Genomic DNA, 18,424 nt, shown 5'->3' on the forward strand with positions numbered 1-18,424 from the left:
CATATCAATTGCATCGGTCGAAAATCAGTGACATCAGCCGATCAAAGAATATGACATCATCACATAAAAATCAATGCACATTGGAATGCCTTTTTAGTAGAGTCCCTTTATGTGTACAAGAATCCTCGGTTTAGGCATGAAATCTGCTGCCGAATAAGTATCAACATGCAGGCTAAATATTTATCAATCAATGATGATTGATTCATGATTTTCTTAATTTTGTTTCAATATGAAATGACTGTGTAGATTGCAACGTGATTTCCTGTCACTTTGGCAACGTTTAATTTCCGGCCAATTGTCTGATAACATGCGATTGTTGTTGTGGTTATTGTGCTTTTTCGAACTTCCATGCCGGTTCCTGAATTTTCATATGGAATTACCCATTTAGTTTCCAAGTATTATTATTATAAGTATTCAACAAGTCATGGAAAATTAAACTGTGGATTGCCGGTTTAGCTTGTGCCTCTTCGTTGTATTAATGTATAAGTTTGCACGACCAATTCCTCCATCAAGTGAGCAGCCCGATTTTCACGTGTTTTTCTCATTTTTCTAATTCGTGGAACAGATGAGCAGAAAATGGTGACTATTTCAGCTTCAGCCAGATACTGCAAGACTATTGTCTTCTTTCTGATCATCAGGCTGAGTACGGCCTCCAATGTTACCATCGATGAAAACGGCTACCTGATGTACTGTCCTTGCATGGGTAAGATTTTTTTACATTACCTCATACTGTAGGCTTTTTCTGTCTGATTCCGTCAGCATTTTACTCGGTTGGCCATTAACTTTTGAGCCACTGAACACTTAAATCTCATGTAAATCTCCAACGTTGCCTATAAGAATGAAGAGTCTGTAACTAGTCAGTTTTGTGATGTCAAGCTAGTAGATATTTACGGAGAACAACAAGCATCTCCAGGTCATCGGTGCATTGATGAGTGAGGCAGTCGCTGCGTGGACCAATCAGAGTGGCCCTCGATCAGGCAAAGTTGGGTGAGCGGTGCGTTTGAATCTGAGAGGAGTAACGATTTTCGGTATTACGCTGTCATTTCCTCAATTATCAGTTATTTGACAATGTTGCAAATGGGATAGTTAGTTTTTTTAAGTGAAATTTCATTTTCTTTCGAAAAGGTCCTTATGAATCCTTGCATTAGATCAACCCCCTAGAAAATATCGGCACGAAAGAAACACGCGTCAGGCATTCTCCCACCCAAACACATGTTAAACCGCGGTCAAGTTTCATCTACTGGCATGACTTCACAGGAACATAGTTACTGCGTCTCTATTCTCGTTGGCAACGTCTCCAACATTAGCTCCTCACAAAGGACAAAGATACGACTGAATCGGACGTCTGGGTGATATTACATGTAGCTGCCGCAAGTGATTCATCAAGCTCTGGGTTGTGGTCGCGTGGTTGAACGTCAGGTGGTCAAACTGTCATGCTTTATATCCTATTGATTAGGTCGGCCTCCTGTGGTGTAGTGGTTTTCGCGCTTGCTCCATGATTGGGAAGTTCGGTTCCTGGCCAGGTGACCCGAGTTTGATGGTCTCAAACAACAGTTACCTGGGGCTGGCTTGATTAGGGACGTAAAGTGCAGGATTATCCCTCAAGGGATATTTGAAGTAAAAAAAAAAGGGTAAAGAATCTCAGCAGATTTTGAATTTCTATTCCTTTAAAGGGTGAAGCCCCTGCACATGAGCCTACATAATTATTTTAAACCAAAAAATTGGCAAAATTCAGAGGAATGAAAGCAGTATCCTGTCTGAGACAAAACCTTGCACTCGATACAGAAATCAACTACTCTATCGATTGCCAGGTTTTTTTTAAAATAGGATTCTGCTTTCATTTCTCTGAATTTTCTCAATTTTTTGGGTTTAAGTAAATGATTCTTTAGGTTCATGCGCAGGGGCTAATATCCTTAATTTAATACAAAATCTGCCAAGATTTTTGACCTTATTGATGTGATATATCCCATGCCAGGTTGACAACGTCAGAGAGCTTGACAAATCATCCTAAAGGGGAAACAATTAGGCACAGAAACATCTTAATCAGGGGGCGACAAAGGGGGACAATGCACACATGGATTACATGCGAAAATGGAAAGGCCCTGAGATGGGTTTTATAAACTGGATGTCCAGGTAGTATTTTTATTCATCCCAAAAAGGGAACCCTTAAGGTTCAGAAACTTCTCAATCAAGGCTGTCAGCGGTGCGCCCATATGGAAATGCCCTGAGATAGGTTTTACTGATAGGTAGGCTGGCTTGCATCAGTGTGAAAAATTGTAAGTGCTTCACAAAGTCAAGTTAAATTGTAGGCACAGAGCAAAAAAAAATCATAACTGGGGAAATTTTAAGAGGAGAAGGGGTTTTTTTTAAAATGAAAAGGCCTTTTTTGAATTTGTGCGAAAACAATTTCAATTTGTTGACACTGGCTCTTTCTCAGTTTCTTCCCAATCACTAAAAAAATAGAAATTTGAATAAATAGAAATAGAAACTTAGCTAATTTGGCAGCTGCTAACAGACTGGTGATGGAAACTAGTCAACCCTGTAAATAGCTTTGTTTACAAAACTTTTTAGGTTATGGTTAGTATGGGTTAGTCCAGTCAAGTCATCAAGCGCTAATGTCTAGTCAAGTCCAAATACAATGATAATAATTGGTTTAACTTTAACAGTACTTCAATGTATCAAGCCAACCTAAAGTTTTTTCAGCTCTTAAACCACTCAATGTGTACCTGTGCTGTGATTCAGAGACTTCACTAAATCTACAGAATGATTTTGTATACCTCCAACCCGTTTAAATCAGCACTTGTATGTTGTACTGAGTTTTATGAAACATTTACTCATTTTGCATCAATTGTGAAACTGAGAACTGCCTATTGATCACACCTTTAAGTCAGTTACTTAGTGTTATAGTTGTGGAGAGGGAAGTTGAACCAATGAGTGAAACGTAAGCGGAAGGAGTTTTCGTGTATCTTTATTGGATGTCATCAAAACCATTTCAGAGAGAAGGACACTTTTCAGACCATGGCAGCAAATGCAGCACATGTCACTGCTACATCATTTATAAAACCATCTATCTTTGAAATAATTGCACAAGAAACTCTGGCAAGAACTCTTCACCCTGGCTTAAAACAATTTGCTCTGTATCTTTCATCAAGGTACCCTGATCTCCTTGGCTGGGTGTATGAAAAGTTTGACGAAAACTTCTTAGTTTTTGAACTTTTACTTCAGTTACATTACTTGAAGAAGTATAATGCCACATTTTCTGAATCATTCTACAATTTGGAAAGAGTCTCAGCTTATCAGTCGAATGATAGAAACCTTAGTTGGAAGCAAATTTTAGCATCTCTATTTTTTGAGGTTTTTTTGCAGTATGCAAGGCGAAAAATGGACACATATTATGTACACAGCCAGCTGGAATCCTCATCAAACAGCAGTGAAGCAGGAACAAAGATAACCGTAGAACTGCTTCGGTCTATCCAGCTGTGCGCAGAAAGCATCTCCTTATTATCGTACTTGACATACATCTCTGGCCTTTCCCAAAATCACTCAGTGTTGTTGCGACTCGCAAATGTTACTTTAATTAGTAAGCCAGAAGAAGCAGCTTCCAACTTTGACTGGACAAACTGCTGGCGTGCATTCCGAAGTCGTGAGCTCAGTCCGTTGAAATTCTGCCAAAAAGCTGTTGCGGAAGTATTCAGTCATTCCATAGAAGTCGGTGCCTTTTTTGTACAGTTCTTACAGTGGTGGTTCAGTGAGCACCCTCATAAAACATTGTCTACAAATCCAGTCCCACCATATCCTGCACTTAGTGAAGAAGCGCAAACTTTTGCAGGCAAATGTCCTATATGTCTCGGTCCACGTAAAACAGACACTGTGTTGCCTGTCTCTGGTTATGTGTTCTGTTATTTATGCATTGCTCGGGTGCTCAAGGAGTCTGGGCGCTGTCCTATCTCTAACCTACCTGCGTCAGCAAGTGATCTTGTTCGATTGTATCCATGATTCAAGCATCATAGACACCAGCAAACTTGCACAAATGTTTCAGACCTGTTCAAAATATGTCATTTCACAATGTTTTTTGAAGATTCTCAGCCTGCAGTTGCCACTTTAGATTGATTGTCAAGACAAATTTTAGGTAGGTACTGCGGTAATAAAATCTAACTCAGATGAATCTGTGACAGCAGTTGCAGCTTAGTAACACTAATTTTTATCCATTTGCCTGCATTTGAAGACTGCCCATCCAGAATGAATTGTCTTAGTGGATTTAAGTGGAGGAAAAACAGTGTCATCAATTTCCAACAATCGTTACTGCTGAGAAGTCATTTTCCCAAAAAAATTTCAGTCCAGATAAGTTTTCCTCACATTTAAAACTTTCAATTTGTGGCTCAATGTTTCAAAAATCATGATGTTTCTACAAAAGTAGTCAACGATCACTTTCTCGTAGAAATTGCAGAAGAATAAGCATCAAATGCTGTCCTATCTTTGTTTTTCTAATTTGGAGTAATGTGTATAAGGCTATCCACGGTCTGCTCCTTGAGGATACAATAAAAACAAAAGAAGGGCTGCTATCATAGCTATATCTGTGATTATTATAGATTATTGTTATATTACAATACCTCAGAAGAAAATCAGCCTCTTTTATGACCCAGTTGACTCCTTTTTATGAAAGTCTTCTCTATAATTACTGCATTGACAAAAAGTAACTAAAGTATGTCTTTTCATTCGTCAAACTGATAGTTAGATCGGATTGAGGTAGATCACTGCCTGAATCATTGTTATCATTATACTTAGTTTGGTTAGTACTTTTCGGAAGTTTTTCACTTGAGCTCCTAGAGTTCTCTTAAGAATTAAAAATTGATAAAAACGGAAACCCAGTATTGAAGATTAATACATTGATTGCATTTTGTGAAAAGGAACCAAGAATATTTCAATGTCACTAAGATTGTGCAACTTTTTTTACCTTGCAAATGTCGCAGGCAATTAGTGAAATCAGGCATTTTGTCAAATGCCTAGGCAGATAGTTAAATTTTGACGGTCTATACAATTTTTTGAATTTATGGCGAGGAGCTCGCAAGTTTTCAATATTTTTTGGAAAAATAACTCATCAAACCTACGAATTCTCTTGTCTCTTCCTCTTTATTCTCATATTTTTAAATGATGAAATCCTAAAAATTCTGTATTTTATGACATACTGAAAATTTCCAGATAAGTGTCTGTGCAGGAGCTAAAAACGGTTTAAAATACTATTGTGCGATGCAAATTTTTACTGAAATTTTGTCTTACAGGAGAAATTAATTATTTTGTCAAAAATTAGGAAAAGAAGCAGAATTTCAATCTAAGTTAGAATATTTGACTATTTGCCTAGGCATTTGACAAAATGCCTAATTTTACTATTTGCCTGCGACACAAATATAAACTGATCATCTAAACAAGTTTTATCTTTACTCCCAACAAACTATGAATTCAGGATGAAAATTACCTTTGTAAATTTAATTTTTTGTATGACTTTATTAAGTATATTGCAAAGAATGTAAGTTGCATAATCCTAGCAACATTTGGATGCCCTTGGTTCCGTTTTGCAAAATGCAATCCAAATATTCATCATCAATGCACCATAGAATAACAATTGAATAGCTGGCAATACTGCACCAACTAGTAGTATCAACTTTATTTAAAATTAAATGATTACTTACTCTGCACTTTTTTCTTTAATCTCATATCTGGTAAAACCGTATTGCCCTCTGTTACTCAATCTTTTAGTTTGATCTGTTCTTTTACCTTTCAATTTGTTTTTTGTTAAATCGATGCAAAATCTTGCGTTTTAGTCTGTACCCTCCCTGAATGGTTGTCATGTCTTCATTTTCCATTAATGAAAATTTACTTGTCAACTCCCATATCAAAAAATAAGATACTAAAATCATTAAGTACCAATTTGTAGTCTTAAAATTTCATTACCTGTCATGTTTTAATAATTAAAGAATTTCTTGGAGGAATTTTCCTTTGCTAGCTTCTTGGTGATGTTTGGAAATAAATGTCAACTGGAATTTACACATTTAAGTATTACATTTTATTTCTCCTTTATTCAGAGCATTTGTCTCCATGCTTTTTTGTAGCACATACCTACGCCTAAATAATTGGTAAAAAAAAAAAAAAACTAGGAAACTGGTAAATTCTACAAGTTTGGAAGTTGTATGTAGAAGTCTTACATAATAAGCCAGAGCTCAGTAATTTTACGCAAAAAATCCAGAAGTGGGAAAGTGAAGGGTTTTTTTTCTTTCTTTCATACTCAATGTAATTTGCTCTGCCAATAAAATTACCTTTTTCCAAGTAGAAGAAAGAAGAAAGAAAAAAAAAAATACCCTGTCAGAAAAAAATACGTAAATAAAAATGCCTCTGGAAGTGGCAAAAATTTCCTTAAAAAAAGAAATGAGCTCCAAGTTGTTTCGATCCAACCCTTTTTCGTCACTGATAGTTGGCCTGCCTAAAGAGTTTACTAGTATCTATCAAAATAATATTATCTTAGTTACAGTGCACTTCGTAGCAAAAATCATCATAAGATGAGCTTGCGGGGAGTCAATGATGGCTGGGTGTACCCAAATCAAGATCCTGCTCTTTTTGAGCTAGATTCAGGAATCTTAAGACTTTTCGAAATTTGTTTGTAGTATTATAAAATAATAACATGTTGCCAAATTGACCCGCATCATATTTTTTCATATTCACCAGTTAGCCACCAGCAGTGGCGTACCTAGCCGGAAATGTTTCACTGAGTATTCTGAAAGTATTTAATTCCTGATAGTCACAAATAATCATATTTTTTTTAGAAAACTTTCCAGTCATGCAAGGCATCTCTCCCCCCCCCCCCCCCCCCCTGTTCCTTCGGCTACGCATCTGATTACCGATTGCTGACATTACCCTAGAGGTAATAATGTCATCAACCATCAGGTGGTGTTGCCAATGAATTGAAATCTATCTCCAAGCAATGAGGCACCCTTAACTGCAGAGATTTACATGTTATTTGCAAGAGAATCTGTGTTAATTCCTCCTCAAATGACAGAGTGTGTCGAGTAGGTGGGATTACTCCTCTATGAACAAAAAATGAATGCTCTGATTAAAAATTTCATTTCTTGTCGACGTATATCATTTGCATCTAAATACTTAAATCAAAATAAAAAGTCTCAACAGAAGGAATGCAACGCCGACAACAATTTTCAATATTTCTAAGATTTCCTATGGAAGAGACAGCATTTCATTCGAAAAAGAATCTTCATATCTATTCCTTGTTCAGTCTCTTAGGTCTCCATATTTTTTCTATAAATAAATAACTAAATTTGGATTTCTATTTATGTTTTACAGGAAGGTTCGGCAATCAAGCAGACCATTTTCTTGGAGCACTTGGTTTTGCCAAAGGCATCAATCGAACCCTGGTGTTACCCCCTTGGGTTGAATATCGTTATGGAGAGTCTCGATCTGTAAGTGTGAAATTTCCAAATATCAGTCTCCGAGTAGATAATCTTTTTCTAGCCAATTTTGGTTTTGAAAAATACGAATTCAGCACACCTGTTCAGCTGCATTACTGATGAAACCCCAAACAAAGATAGTCTGATCCATATGGAAGGAAGCAGATTTAAAATTCATATAGATAGGCACAACATTCTCTGAAAATTCTATCAATCCTAAGGCTACCAATAGCAAGGGCCGTCTCATATATCTGAGTGAGATGACTCTGATGCAAAGGGAAGTAAGTATCCCAGAAAGAATAAAATTGTGTGCTAATTTTGGGGTTTTCAAAAACTGTCGTCAGTAGTGAGAGATGGCATGCAAGCAAAAGCATTCACACCCATGCATTCATCTAATTTTGGATGCTCACTCGTAGATTTGCTCTTGTTATTTTAACCATTTTTATTTTTCTCGTTTACAGATACAAGTGCCATTTGACACATACTTTAAAGTCGATGCATTATCGGAGTTTCACAGGGTGATTCTGATGGAAGAATTTATGAAGAGTCTTGCTCCAACCATTTGGCCGCCAGAAAAACGAATTTGTAAGACTTTGATCTCATCAACAATATTTTGGTATTTTTTGATGTAACCGAGGCTGTTTATTTTATCTGCCCCTGTCTAAAGACACTTTCAAAAATTTTAGTTTGGTTTTATTTATTGTTATGGCAGGAAGAAGTGTAAAGATGCATCATAATCTAGGAATTTTGTTCAATCAACCAAGAAAATTGGAATTTCCAGTACATTTTCCTCTGAACTGCGTGTTTTGTACTTCAAACTTAGTAAAAATCCAGTTACGATTTTGACATTTTTTGGCATTCGTTTTTCAGAATGTTCAAAGAATGCTCCTTCTTCCTCTTATTGCAATAACTTATTGCTTATCTTGAATTTATACAAACCAAGATCCCTTTGCCGGTTAGCGGTCATGTACCATGGCTCAAAGGTCTCAGTTAGAAAAACAAATTATTTTGACGACATGCTATTTATAGTTTTAATGCTGGATTTTTAGAGCTCAAAATATTGGATTCGAATACAGCTCTTGCCAGTCAATGGCTCAAAAATGTATCTAGCCACCCACTCCTAATTTTTCTAAGTATTAGCAAATGGCTTTCATCGAAAATTTTAAGCCTATTTTTCCAATTAACCAGACAAAAATCCCTTTTTAAAAAATCTTACTTCACACACTGAGATCTATGATCCGTAAACTTTCATACCTCTGGAGCAAGACAAGTTCAGTGAAGACCATGTGCTCTTATAATGGTCAGTGTACCCTGCTTTTCAATTGTTTTCACTTTAACAAACAAGATCCAAGACATGATGACACTATATTATCAACTGTGTTGAATGATTTTCAGCTTTCTGTTATCAACCACGAGGTGAAACGTCCTGCGATGCCAAAGATGGAAATCCATTCGGTCCGTTCTGGGACACATTCAATATTGATTTTGTAGGCTCTGAATTTTATGGCCCTCTTCACTATGATGTGTACCACTCACCTGACACGGTTGAAAAATGGAAAAACAAGTATGATGGCGTTGTATGGCCAGGTAAGATTCATGTTTGCTGGGACGTACATTCATATGGAAAAATTATTAAACTTCGAACGAAAATGATAAATATTCAGGCATTATTACTGTTGTACTAGGTAATTTCAGGTCAACTGAAGGATGATAGCTTTTTCATGCAACCTTCTAGCCTACTTTTGATCCAATATTTTTTTTCTTGTTTTGGATCGTACTGCCAGACGTTTCATCCAATCAGGTTTGAGAAAAAAGGTATTGAGAATAAATTGAAATTTGGAATTTGCCTATAATTTAATCAATTGAGCCCAAAAAATCAAACCCATGAACACCATGCAAGTACATCCCTCCCATTACTCTAGGTGTACTGATTTGTTTAGCAAGTCATTACAAAATCATAAGTTTTACTGGGCATCATCAAGTAATGTAAATTAGCTCTTTTTTTCATAAGAGAGGAATAAAACAGAAAGAAGGAGTAACTATCTAAAGAGGCTTGCAAGCTCAAATGTTTAAGGACTACTGGTTTAATATATCAAAGAACCTAGAATTTTCAAAGTTGCATCATTTTTTCAGTGATTGCTTTTACCGGTGCACCAGCAAGTTTTCCTGTGCAAGAAGAAAATCGTAGACTCCATAAATATCTAAAATGGAGTGAAACAGTCGATAGAAAAGCTACAAACTTTATCAAGAATTCTTTACCAAAAGGCGGTTTCATAGGACTTCACTTGCGAAATGGTATCGATTGGGTGCGTATGTTGATACATAATCGTACTTTTTAACACTTTTTGTTCTGAACATTCTCACCCTCTTTTTTACAACATGCGTGAAGAGTGGTTTTGACTACAAGTCTGACTGGTTTCACTTATGACGTGCATTTGACAAAAATGAAAGGGTGTACAAACTATAAAGAAATGAACACATAGCAAGGCAAAAAGAGGAACAGTTTGAAAGATGACTTTTACAAATAAGCACCTGTGGTCGTGCGTGGGGTGAATGTGTTACACCCTGATAACACAGTTGCTCATTCTGTGAAATGGGTAAAGTCGTTGGCTGGTGGCAAGAAACAGAATGGGAAAACAGTTGGGCTTTATTCTGCGATTTGGACAGGTATTTCAAGTATAAAAACTACCCACAGAAAATGTAATTTTCAGGTACCTAACTGATTTTTTTTTTTTTTTTTTTTACTCTAACCCATGCTTAAGACTGGAAATGGGAAGATACAAGTGGATGTTTAAAATCTTTTTTGTCACCATTGGCGAGTTCACAATTTTGTTGCTTTGCAGGAGAGTGAAGTAAAAATGTAAGACGTAATTTAGGAATGAAGGATGTGGAAGGTCACATTGTTATGTTGCAACATCTCCTCAAATATATTGTATTTAAAGCAAATCAACAACACGTGGCACAGATTTTGAAACTTCAGGGGGTCTTTCGCTGATGGAAAACTGCACAAAAAAATCGAAAAAATCTTTTCCGAAAAATCGAGAGAATGGTTCATCTGTGACAAAATGGAATGGTAGCTGACTTTTTGGAATATGCTCATGTAGTATGCCCCTATTTACAGCAGACCATGATATATACTATTTTTTAGTGTAAAGTCAGAACTGAATCGTCTATCTTGTTGCTATTTAAATTCTGAGTGGAATTCAAAATCAAAGTGTTGCAATTCTTGACCACGAAGCAACAAATATAACCAGTTATCAGCTCCCTCAAGTTATCATAATTTTTTTTTCCAATTTTTATCAACAGCTGCATTAACCAACTTAACTAAAATAAGCTTGACTACATAAGATGTTGTCTAATTTCCTTTTATGTCTCATTTTTTCAATGGAAAAGTACTTCACGCACTGACTCAAGATTTCATGAGTATATCGACGGTTAAATTGCATAAATGTGTATTTAGGTTGAAGTTTTTTAAATTCTCTACTCTTTTTTTTTTTTTTTTTTTTGAATAGAAACCAAACAAACACTATTTCCTGAAATTTTTGCAGGATATTTTCCACACAGAGAAGTAAAATCACCCAAGTTTTCAAGAAATGATGTTGAGTAGATTCCCAGAAAATGAAGTGTAGCAGGAAGTCTGCAACACCGCAAACCAAGATAGGCATTGTTGTAATTTCACTGTCAATATTCCTTGTAAGCCAGGAGAAATTTACAGCAAGTTTCAAGGCATCATGTTGATTGGCTTTTTGCCAAAAACATTAACTTCGGGAGAAAATTAGAAAACATGAAATGCAGTTAGATCGCAGTTAAATCTGTCCGAATTAGATGTACAATTAATGTTCAATCGCATAAATCTGCCTGCCTATCGAAAGTTAGTGGAAGAAAAATTTTGATTGCCTGATTATTTAGCAAAGAACTTGAGAGACCCTATATTTAACATGTCCCTAGTAAACTATTTTCTTCTTTTCCTTACAGGTACGTGCTTGTGAACATATCCCTCAAAGTCCAATGCTGTTTGCTGCAGCCCAGTGCCTAGGTTATCGAGGCCAGTATGGACCTGCAACAAAAGAAATGTGTTTACCCAGTAAAGACATTATCATAAAACAACTAAAGCGCGTCTATCGTACTATGAAAGATGTTGCCTCTATTTTTGTATCGTCTGATAGTAATCATATGATTGAAGACCTTAAGACTGCCTTCAAGAGTACGAATGTAAGTTATGCCTCATTCTGTTTAATTAGTAGTGTAAATGTGTTCTTCTTTGTAGAATTCAAAACAATGCTTGCTCAGAAATTTTTCCAACATTTTGTGAAGAATTTAAGAAAAGAGAAACTATTTTAAACAGGAAATCTCTCAAGTGTTCCAAGAATTTCACAGGAATGTTCCCACTTGCATCTCAAAATGTGAAAAACTTTATTAATCATCCTTTTATAGTCTGTTTCTGTATCGAAGCTCCTCAGGAAAGTATATGTTAGTATGGATTAGGCAGAGGATGTGCCTGAAAACGAAAATTAATCATAGGGAAAAAAGGAATTGATGAGAGTTGTGAAAAAAGGGCTCATAATGCATGGGCAAGTTTGTCCCTCCAAACTATCTCATCTAGACAAGTAGGTAGCAATGGTCTCAGCCATCCTGCTGTTAGTTCAAATAGTCGTTGCTCTGAGAAACGAGCGCACCGGGACTATTATGAACCCCTCTACTGGAACCTTCTTCAACTGAGTATCACATGGAGGAATCATCTATCATTAGGAAAAAAAAATCACAGAGGGATATTCATGTAGTCGAAAAATTTACCTAGTCCGGAAAGTACGAAACTTTGTGGGCTATTAGTACTAGTTGAGAGAGGCTCATCCTTAGTTGGGTTTTTGCAGGAGCCCTAGGGAAATAACGTTGCAATTTTGTAAAGTCGCAACCTTCAAACATCCATAACTTTCGCTAAAATGCAATAACAGAGCTCGTATTTATACCCAAAAAAGCAGAAAATTACGCTCTATTGACCTATGCAGAAGATTTTTTAATTTTAGTCCACTTTTGCCACGTTTTGGCCATATTTTTAATGTTCATAATTATTCAAAATCACGTTACCGCCTAAAAGAGCATTTGCAGTTTGTGGGGATTGAATAAAAACCTGTCGGAATTATTGCTTGTTCAATGCCACATCCATTGATATGCTGTACTTTTCTGAGAGTCCTAAGGAGTACGAATTAAGGGATTTAAAAATTTGACAACATGTCTAACACCCTACTTTGACGCTCGTTCCAGTGCGTTTTGCGATTCTGTGTTGAAGCAAAACGCCTAAACTATACAAAATTTGAAAAGTCAATTCATGTCTTCTGCTTTTTTGAAACTTTGATATGATTTTTAGGAATTTACGTTGCGGCGGAGTTGCTGGTTTTCAATGAAAAGCACCGCTGCGAACACAATTTAAAGTATCACTCAATTATGTCCAGCTACAGATTTCAACCTAAACTGACCATTTTCGACATGGTGCTCACATTTCTCAATTTCCGCAGGAATTTATGTAGATGTGGAATTGCCAGTTTTCAAGAAAACCACCACCGCAATTACAAAAAAAATGTACTACTCATTTAATCACATCCAGCCAAATACATGCAGCCTCACTCTGTAGTTAGTACTGTTGATTTATCGAATCAACAGTATCTTCTATCCTCTCTGCAACGGCAGTAGTGCCCGACAAAAACGAGATTCTGAAATTGCAAGCTACCGAATCACCCAAGTGATCTGAAGAGCAGTTTTGGCAAGAGACCTGGATTCATTGATCTTGATATGCACATGATCAGGCACTATTGCTGTTGCAGAGAGGTCGATAGAGAGTAATTTTCTGCGTTTTTGGGTATAAATACGAGCTTTGTAACTGCATTTTCGTGAAAGTTATGGATGTTTGAAGGTTACGGCTTTACAAAATGGCAATGCTGTTGACCTGGGGCTCCTGCAAAAAACTAACTAGGGATAAGCCTCTTTCAACTAGTACTATTAGCCCACAATGTTTCGTACAATCCGGGCTAGGTACATTTTTAGCCTATGTAAGTAACCCTCTTTTCTTTATTGCAACTTTTAACCTTCATTGTAACAAATTTAACTTAATTTAATTTTTTTTTTATTTTTCAGTTAACTTTTGCAAAGCTAGATCATAACAATCCTCATCTGGATCTAGCAATTTTAGGTAGATCAAATCAGTTCATTGGTAACTGCATTTCATCGTTCACAGCTTTTGTCAAGCGAGAAAGAGATGCTAGAGGCTTTCCGTCATCATTTTGGGCCTTTCCTCCAGATAGATTAAAATCAACCACACATGATGAACTATGAAATTCTCTCGGTAACTCATTAAACTTTTTTATTTTCCTCTAGTATCAAATGAATGTATTTTGCATTGTTTAAATCTTTCTCCCTTATAATGCTAAGCGACGTTCAATCCTCAGTGCTCGCTATGCCTTTTTTTGAAAATTTGAAAACTTTAAACGAATTCGGGTGAACTTCTAAAAGACAGCTGCAGGGAAGACATATTTGCGGCTGGTAAGTGAGGTGTCAGAGGTCCTCACCCATGCCTACATATTATCAGCTGATTTCAAGCCAAAGTCTGCGATTGAAAGAAAGCTGTAAAAACAAAATTACGGTTGGGTAACTAAAGTGCTATAAGACTGAACATATGTTGCCACAAATTCTCAGCTGATTTTAAGGCGAAGTCATGAAACACATTGCATCATCTGAGCATCTAAAAATTGCGCCCATCGAGGGTTGTTTTTATACTACCATTAGCCAAATGAATGCATCTATCTCAACTTTGGCAACAACGCACCATAGTTTGATGTCTGTTTTCTCAGTAAGAGTCTCCTATGTAAGTAGGTAGTGGCCGCAAGAGTGGTATTAAAGCTCTCTAACTATCCGGTCGTATTCTAATGTGTTACCTAGGTAACTAATCATCAGAAATATGAATTCTGCAGTGCCTGATTTTTTGGAGTACTTCCACTAATTCTTGTCCATGTGGCAGCATTTTTAAGTTCTCCTTAAAATTTCCATCTTACAAATGAATCCCCAAATAACTTCAACTGAATTTGCCTCTAAACTTTAAAATTAATCTATTATTTTTGTAGTTACAGTCATCTTTAGAAAAAGGACGGGTCAGTTTTGGACGTTCAGTCAATGTTAATACCAAGCAAAATTCTTTCCTGAGAGGCAAATTACTGGAATCGAGATTCTCTCCTAAAAATGCTCTGCAAAATATTTTGCAGCTTTCCTTACAAAAAGTATAATAAGCAGGGTGTCCCAACAGCTAAAGCAACATTTGCACTTTTGAGAGAGAGAGAAAAAAATTTGACATGCTTGTTCAACAGAGCTTTGACAGCATAATAGAACTGCGTTTAGCAGAAAGGAACCAAGCCGCATCAGCTATTGCGAAATCTAACTGGGCAATTCAATTTTTTACAATAGAACGTTTGTGAGGATTCTTTTAAAAATTTTAAGGAATTTGTTTTTTACCATGCAGAAAATTCGCTGGTATTGGCACAAAAATCCGCACAGCCATTTTCATGTAGAAAATTAAACTGCCAATTCAATTTGGCAATAGCTGATGTGGCTTGGTTCCTCTCTGCTTAACGTGGTCCAATTATAACTCTATGACTCAAGAAAGCCTTTTTTTTCCTTCATGCCATGTTACTAACTCTCAATGATGTCTTCTCTCTGGAAAAAAAGCTGAGTTGCAAATGAATCCTCAAGTGAAAACACCATCGCACAAAATAAAATGTAGTTATGACCTGAGAACTCTGGTCAAAAATGTGTCTTGCTAAAACAAGCCACCATGGGAACTGCTGCAATTCTTAATGAGTTGATCACTGGTGGCACAGAATCAGTCAGATCCCACAGCCTCCTAGCATATTTTGTGATGAATCTGTGAATGGTTGAAAGAGAATATTTTTCAGTCGATCTCATGCATACTGTTTCTTACTTCAAACTTTTACATGTTAAGAGATGAAAATTGTGTACTGTAAAATATGTAATAATGAGAGAAACATTCTCTATTGGCACACATTTTTCCCTGAAGAAAGCCAGAGACAAAATTCTCCTATCCCGGCGCATCCGTCTACTGCCATTAAATACTTAAAAAGCAGCCTTAATGGCAGATTTATTCAAAATGACCATCAGTTATATTATGCATAAGCCCTGTGACTCACTGATTATTCATGAAATTTTGGTCCTTAGCTATTTTAAAGGCAGTATTTAAGTTGGTTGTGAGTGTGCTGTGGGTACCCTTCTCATTCTGAAAATCTCACTGGTAGCTGCGCAAGAAGATAACTTTTACATGCTATGTCTCAGCAAATTTTTGAGCAGGAAATCCCAAAAAGGTTGCATTAGAGCTGTAATTATGTTGTCTAGAGCCTTATTAAAACTGTGTAATGATATTTTTCTTCAATCTCTCAAAACTGCGAATCCTACATCATGCATCCCCAATCCTTTTTGCGACAACCCTTAAACTTACAAACGAAAATAGGAGGACTTGTCCAGTAAAGCATGTTTTAACGTTTTTCATCTATTAAAAGCGCTTTTGCAGCCTGGTGCGTTTTTCATTTAACATAATATTGACAAGGAAATCACAATTTTTTTATCGCCGTTGTAATTGTTCTCATTATCTTATTTTCCAGGTTTCCAGTATCATAGTGTCTTAGTTGTGACTGCTCAAGCTTCATTGTTCCTTCAAACATTTCGCACTGACTTTTCTTGCACTACACCCCTCAGAATACTCAGCAAAAAGAGTAAGCAAGAATTTTTTTTTTTTTGCATTGATCTCGTAAGTCTTTCTGATATTCATTTGTTTTTTGTATGTGCCCACTGCCCAATGTACTTTTTGGCCATGTATTTGAACCACCAGGAACAAAAGTTATGCTATTGTGCACTTGTAATCATAAGAACTGCCCGGACCATGATAATGTTCAGGGCTGAACAGGGTCATCTGAGGCGCAGATGACATAAGAGGCTCTTTGATGAATCAAATGAAGCTCTCATGTTACAATGCATATGACTCGGGAGTAAGGATTCGGAATGCTAAGGTAAAACCACAAAAATCACGATAAAAAGATATCCCTATAATTATCCAGTTGTATCAATAATGAAAAAGGAAGGAAAGTACTCAGGACCACATTTTCTACTAAGCCAGTCAAGCCCTGGCAGTGGTTCTTGCCAAGGTAAGGGAAAGTAAGGTATGGTCTTAGTTCTTACAATGAAGCCAAAATCAACAAAACGTTCATTCGCATTGGTTTATTTTCTGTCTTGGCAGAAAGCTCAAATATTTTTCAATTTTCGATTTTCATTGGTCTGCGTTTTCACATGGGCCAAACTTCTTGCCAAGACTGAAGCAAAACCAAAGCAACTTTGTGTTTTGTTGAATGCGGTAAGAGTATAGCTTAGTTTCATTCACCTTGGTTCTTGTCAGTCTGTTTCTAATTCCTTGTCTACAAATCTGTGGTGTATTTTTCTCAATCAGTTCCTCAATAAGCGAATTTTATTTAGAGGTACGATACTACTTTTGTGCCTGAACTGCCGAGCTGCTATTCCATTTGAGTTCGGAACTTCTGATTTGGTGACGAACGAATCGCAACGTTGGTGCGTGATTTTGGTACCACCTCGTGAGGTGGTTATAAAAAAGGTTCGACCTACAAAAACCAACGGATTTGATTGGTCGAATCTGGTAACAACAGTGACCATTGGTGTTGGTGATTGATGAGACAAACCAGAACAGAACTTCCCAAAGAGGTTCGGAACTTTAAATAAAATTCGTTTAATCAGGTACTTTTTTTTGTGTATAAAATATTTTCCAATGAGCAATCCAGGAAGGATCGCAATTCAAAGTTGTACATCCCATAAATTCGTTGTCGGTATTTTGTATTATGATGCTATGCTCAAGACCAGTATTTTTTAATGTTTGAATATGCACAACAAAGGAGCAGGTCTAATATCCTTAACTTCAGCATGGCATAATTCATGAAAGACCTTTATGTGGAAACTCCTTTAAATTTTTAAAACTTGAAACATTTTCTTTAATTGCCTTCAAGTATTACTAGTTTGATTTTTCTATCAAAGAAAATTAAAATGACGAATGTTTTTATTTTTTATGCTTTTCGACTTTTTATGTTTTCATTCTCTTTGTCCATTTCACGAGACCATGTGTAAATTTCCATGCAACCATAATTTATGTGATATTTCATTTTATTATACTCAATTCTTTAGCACCATTAAATTTTTTTACTAAGTAACCCATGTTTTTTCTGTTCAATCTTTTGGATCATCACTCGCATAATGAAGAGGTAATAACCACAAATAACTATTTGTTAGGTAGTGGTCGGCTATTTTTATCAGCAAAATTTTAGCTCAAGCTCCTTATTCATCAATAACTTTGTTAGAAATGATTCGTAATCATGTAAGTCAGCAAGAAGGTGTGTCCCTAAGATACATAGTCAAACCTGGCAGTGCCGAATGGAAAAATTGAAGAAAATTTGAAGAGTCATATTTTTTAATTTACGAAATACACAAAAAACTTGCATCATACGCTTTTTGCATATCGACGGTGCAAGTCGGCAATCACATACCTCAGTTTGTCATCCTTTATATTTTAAACCGAAAACTACTCAAACGGCATTCGCTGTGCGAAGAAAATTCTGCAAAAACTTCAAGGAATGATGTCAATTTTTTCTTCTTTTACAAAATAACAGAGGCGGAGATTTTCAGACTCCGCCAATAAGATATGTGATTGCGGACTTACGCTGTCGATATAGGCCATTGGTATGGTGGAAGGGAGAAAATAATTTCTGCCCTCAAAATTATTAATTTTTCTCTGTGATAACATGATAAATTGCAACATCCCTTTCTTTTCAGTTTTCATTTACTGTACTCTTTTTTGAGCCTTTCATTTCAGCTGTAATAAAAAGGATTATTCACTCCCGTTGTGAGTAAAGAGATCATTC

At 36.3% G+C, this 18,424-nt stretch overlaps 1 protein-coding gene across 2 annotated transcripts; it reads left to right on the forward strand.

Annotated features, from left to right (window-relative positions):
* Positions 1-238: 238 nt before the first annotated feature.
* O-fut1 (O-fucosyltransferase 1) lies at positions 239-17,716 on the forward strand. 2 transcript variants are annotated; one of them, XM_019052306.2, is made up of 8 exons: positions 239-703; positions 7,348-7,463; positions 7,913-8,036; positions 8,847-9,038; positions 9,585-9,757; positions 11,427-11,663; positions 13,581-13,788; positions 16,109-17,716. In XM_019052306.2, exons 1-7 carry the CDS (start codon positions 577-579, stop codon positions 13,776-13,778), a joined length of 1,167 nt encoding a protein of 388 aa, XP_018907851.2. In that variant the 5' UTR covers positions 239-576; the 3' UTR covers positions 13,779-13,788; positions 16,109-17,716. The 2 variants fall into 2 exon arrangements, 1 of the variants encoding a protein (XP_018907851.2); XR_011899681.1 differs by lacking the exons at positions 239-703; positions 8,847-9,038; positions 9,585-9,757; ... (1 more) ...; positions 13,581-13,788; positions 16,109-17,716 and adding an exon at positions 2,565-4,129 and having other exon boundaries at positions 7,913-7,932.
* Positions 17,717-18,424: the final 708 nt, after the last annotated feature.

This window comes from Bemisia tabaci, chromosome 4 (genome assembly GCF_918797505.1).
Source record: "Bemisia tabaci chromosome 4, PGI_BMITA_v3".
Classification (NCBI taxonomy): Eukaryota; Metazoa; Arthropoda; class Insecta; order Hemiptera; family Aleyrodidae; genus Bemisia; species Bemisia tabaci.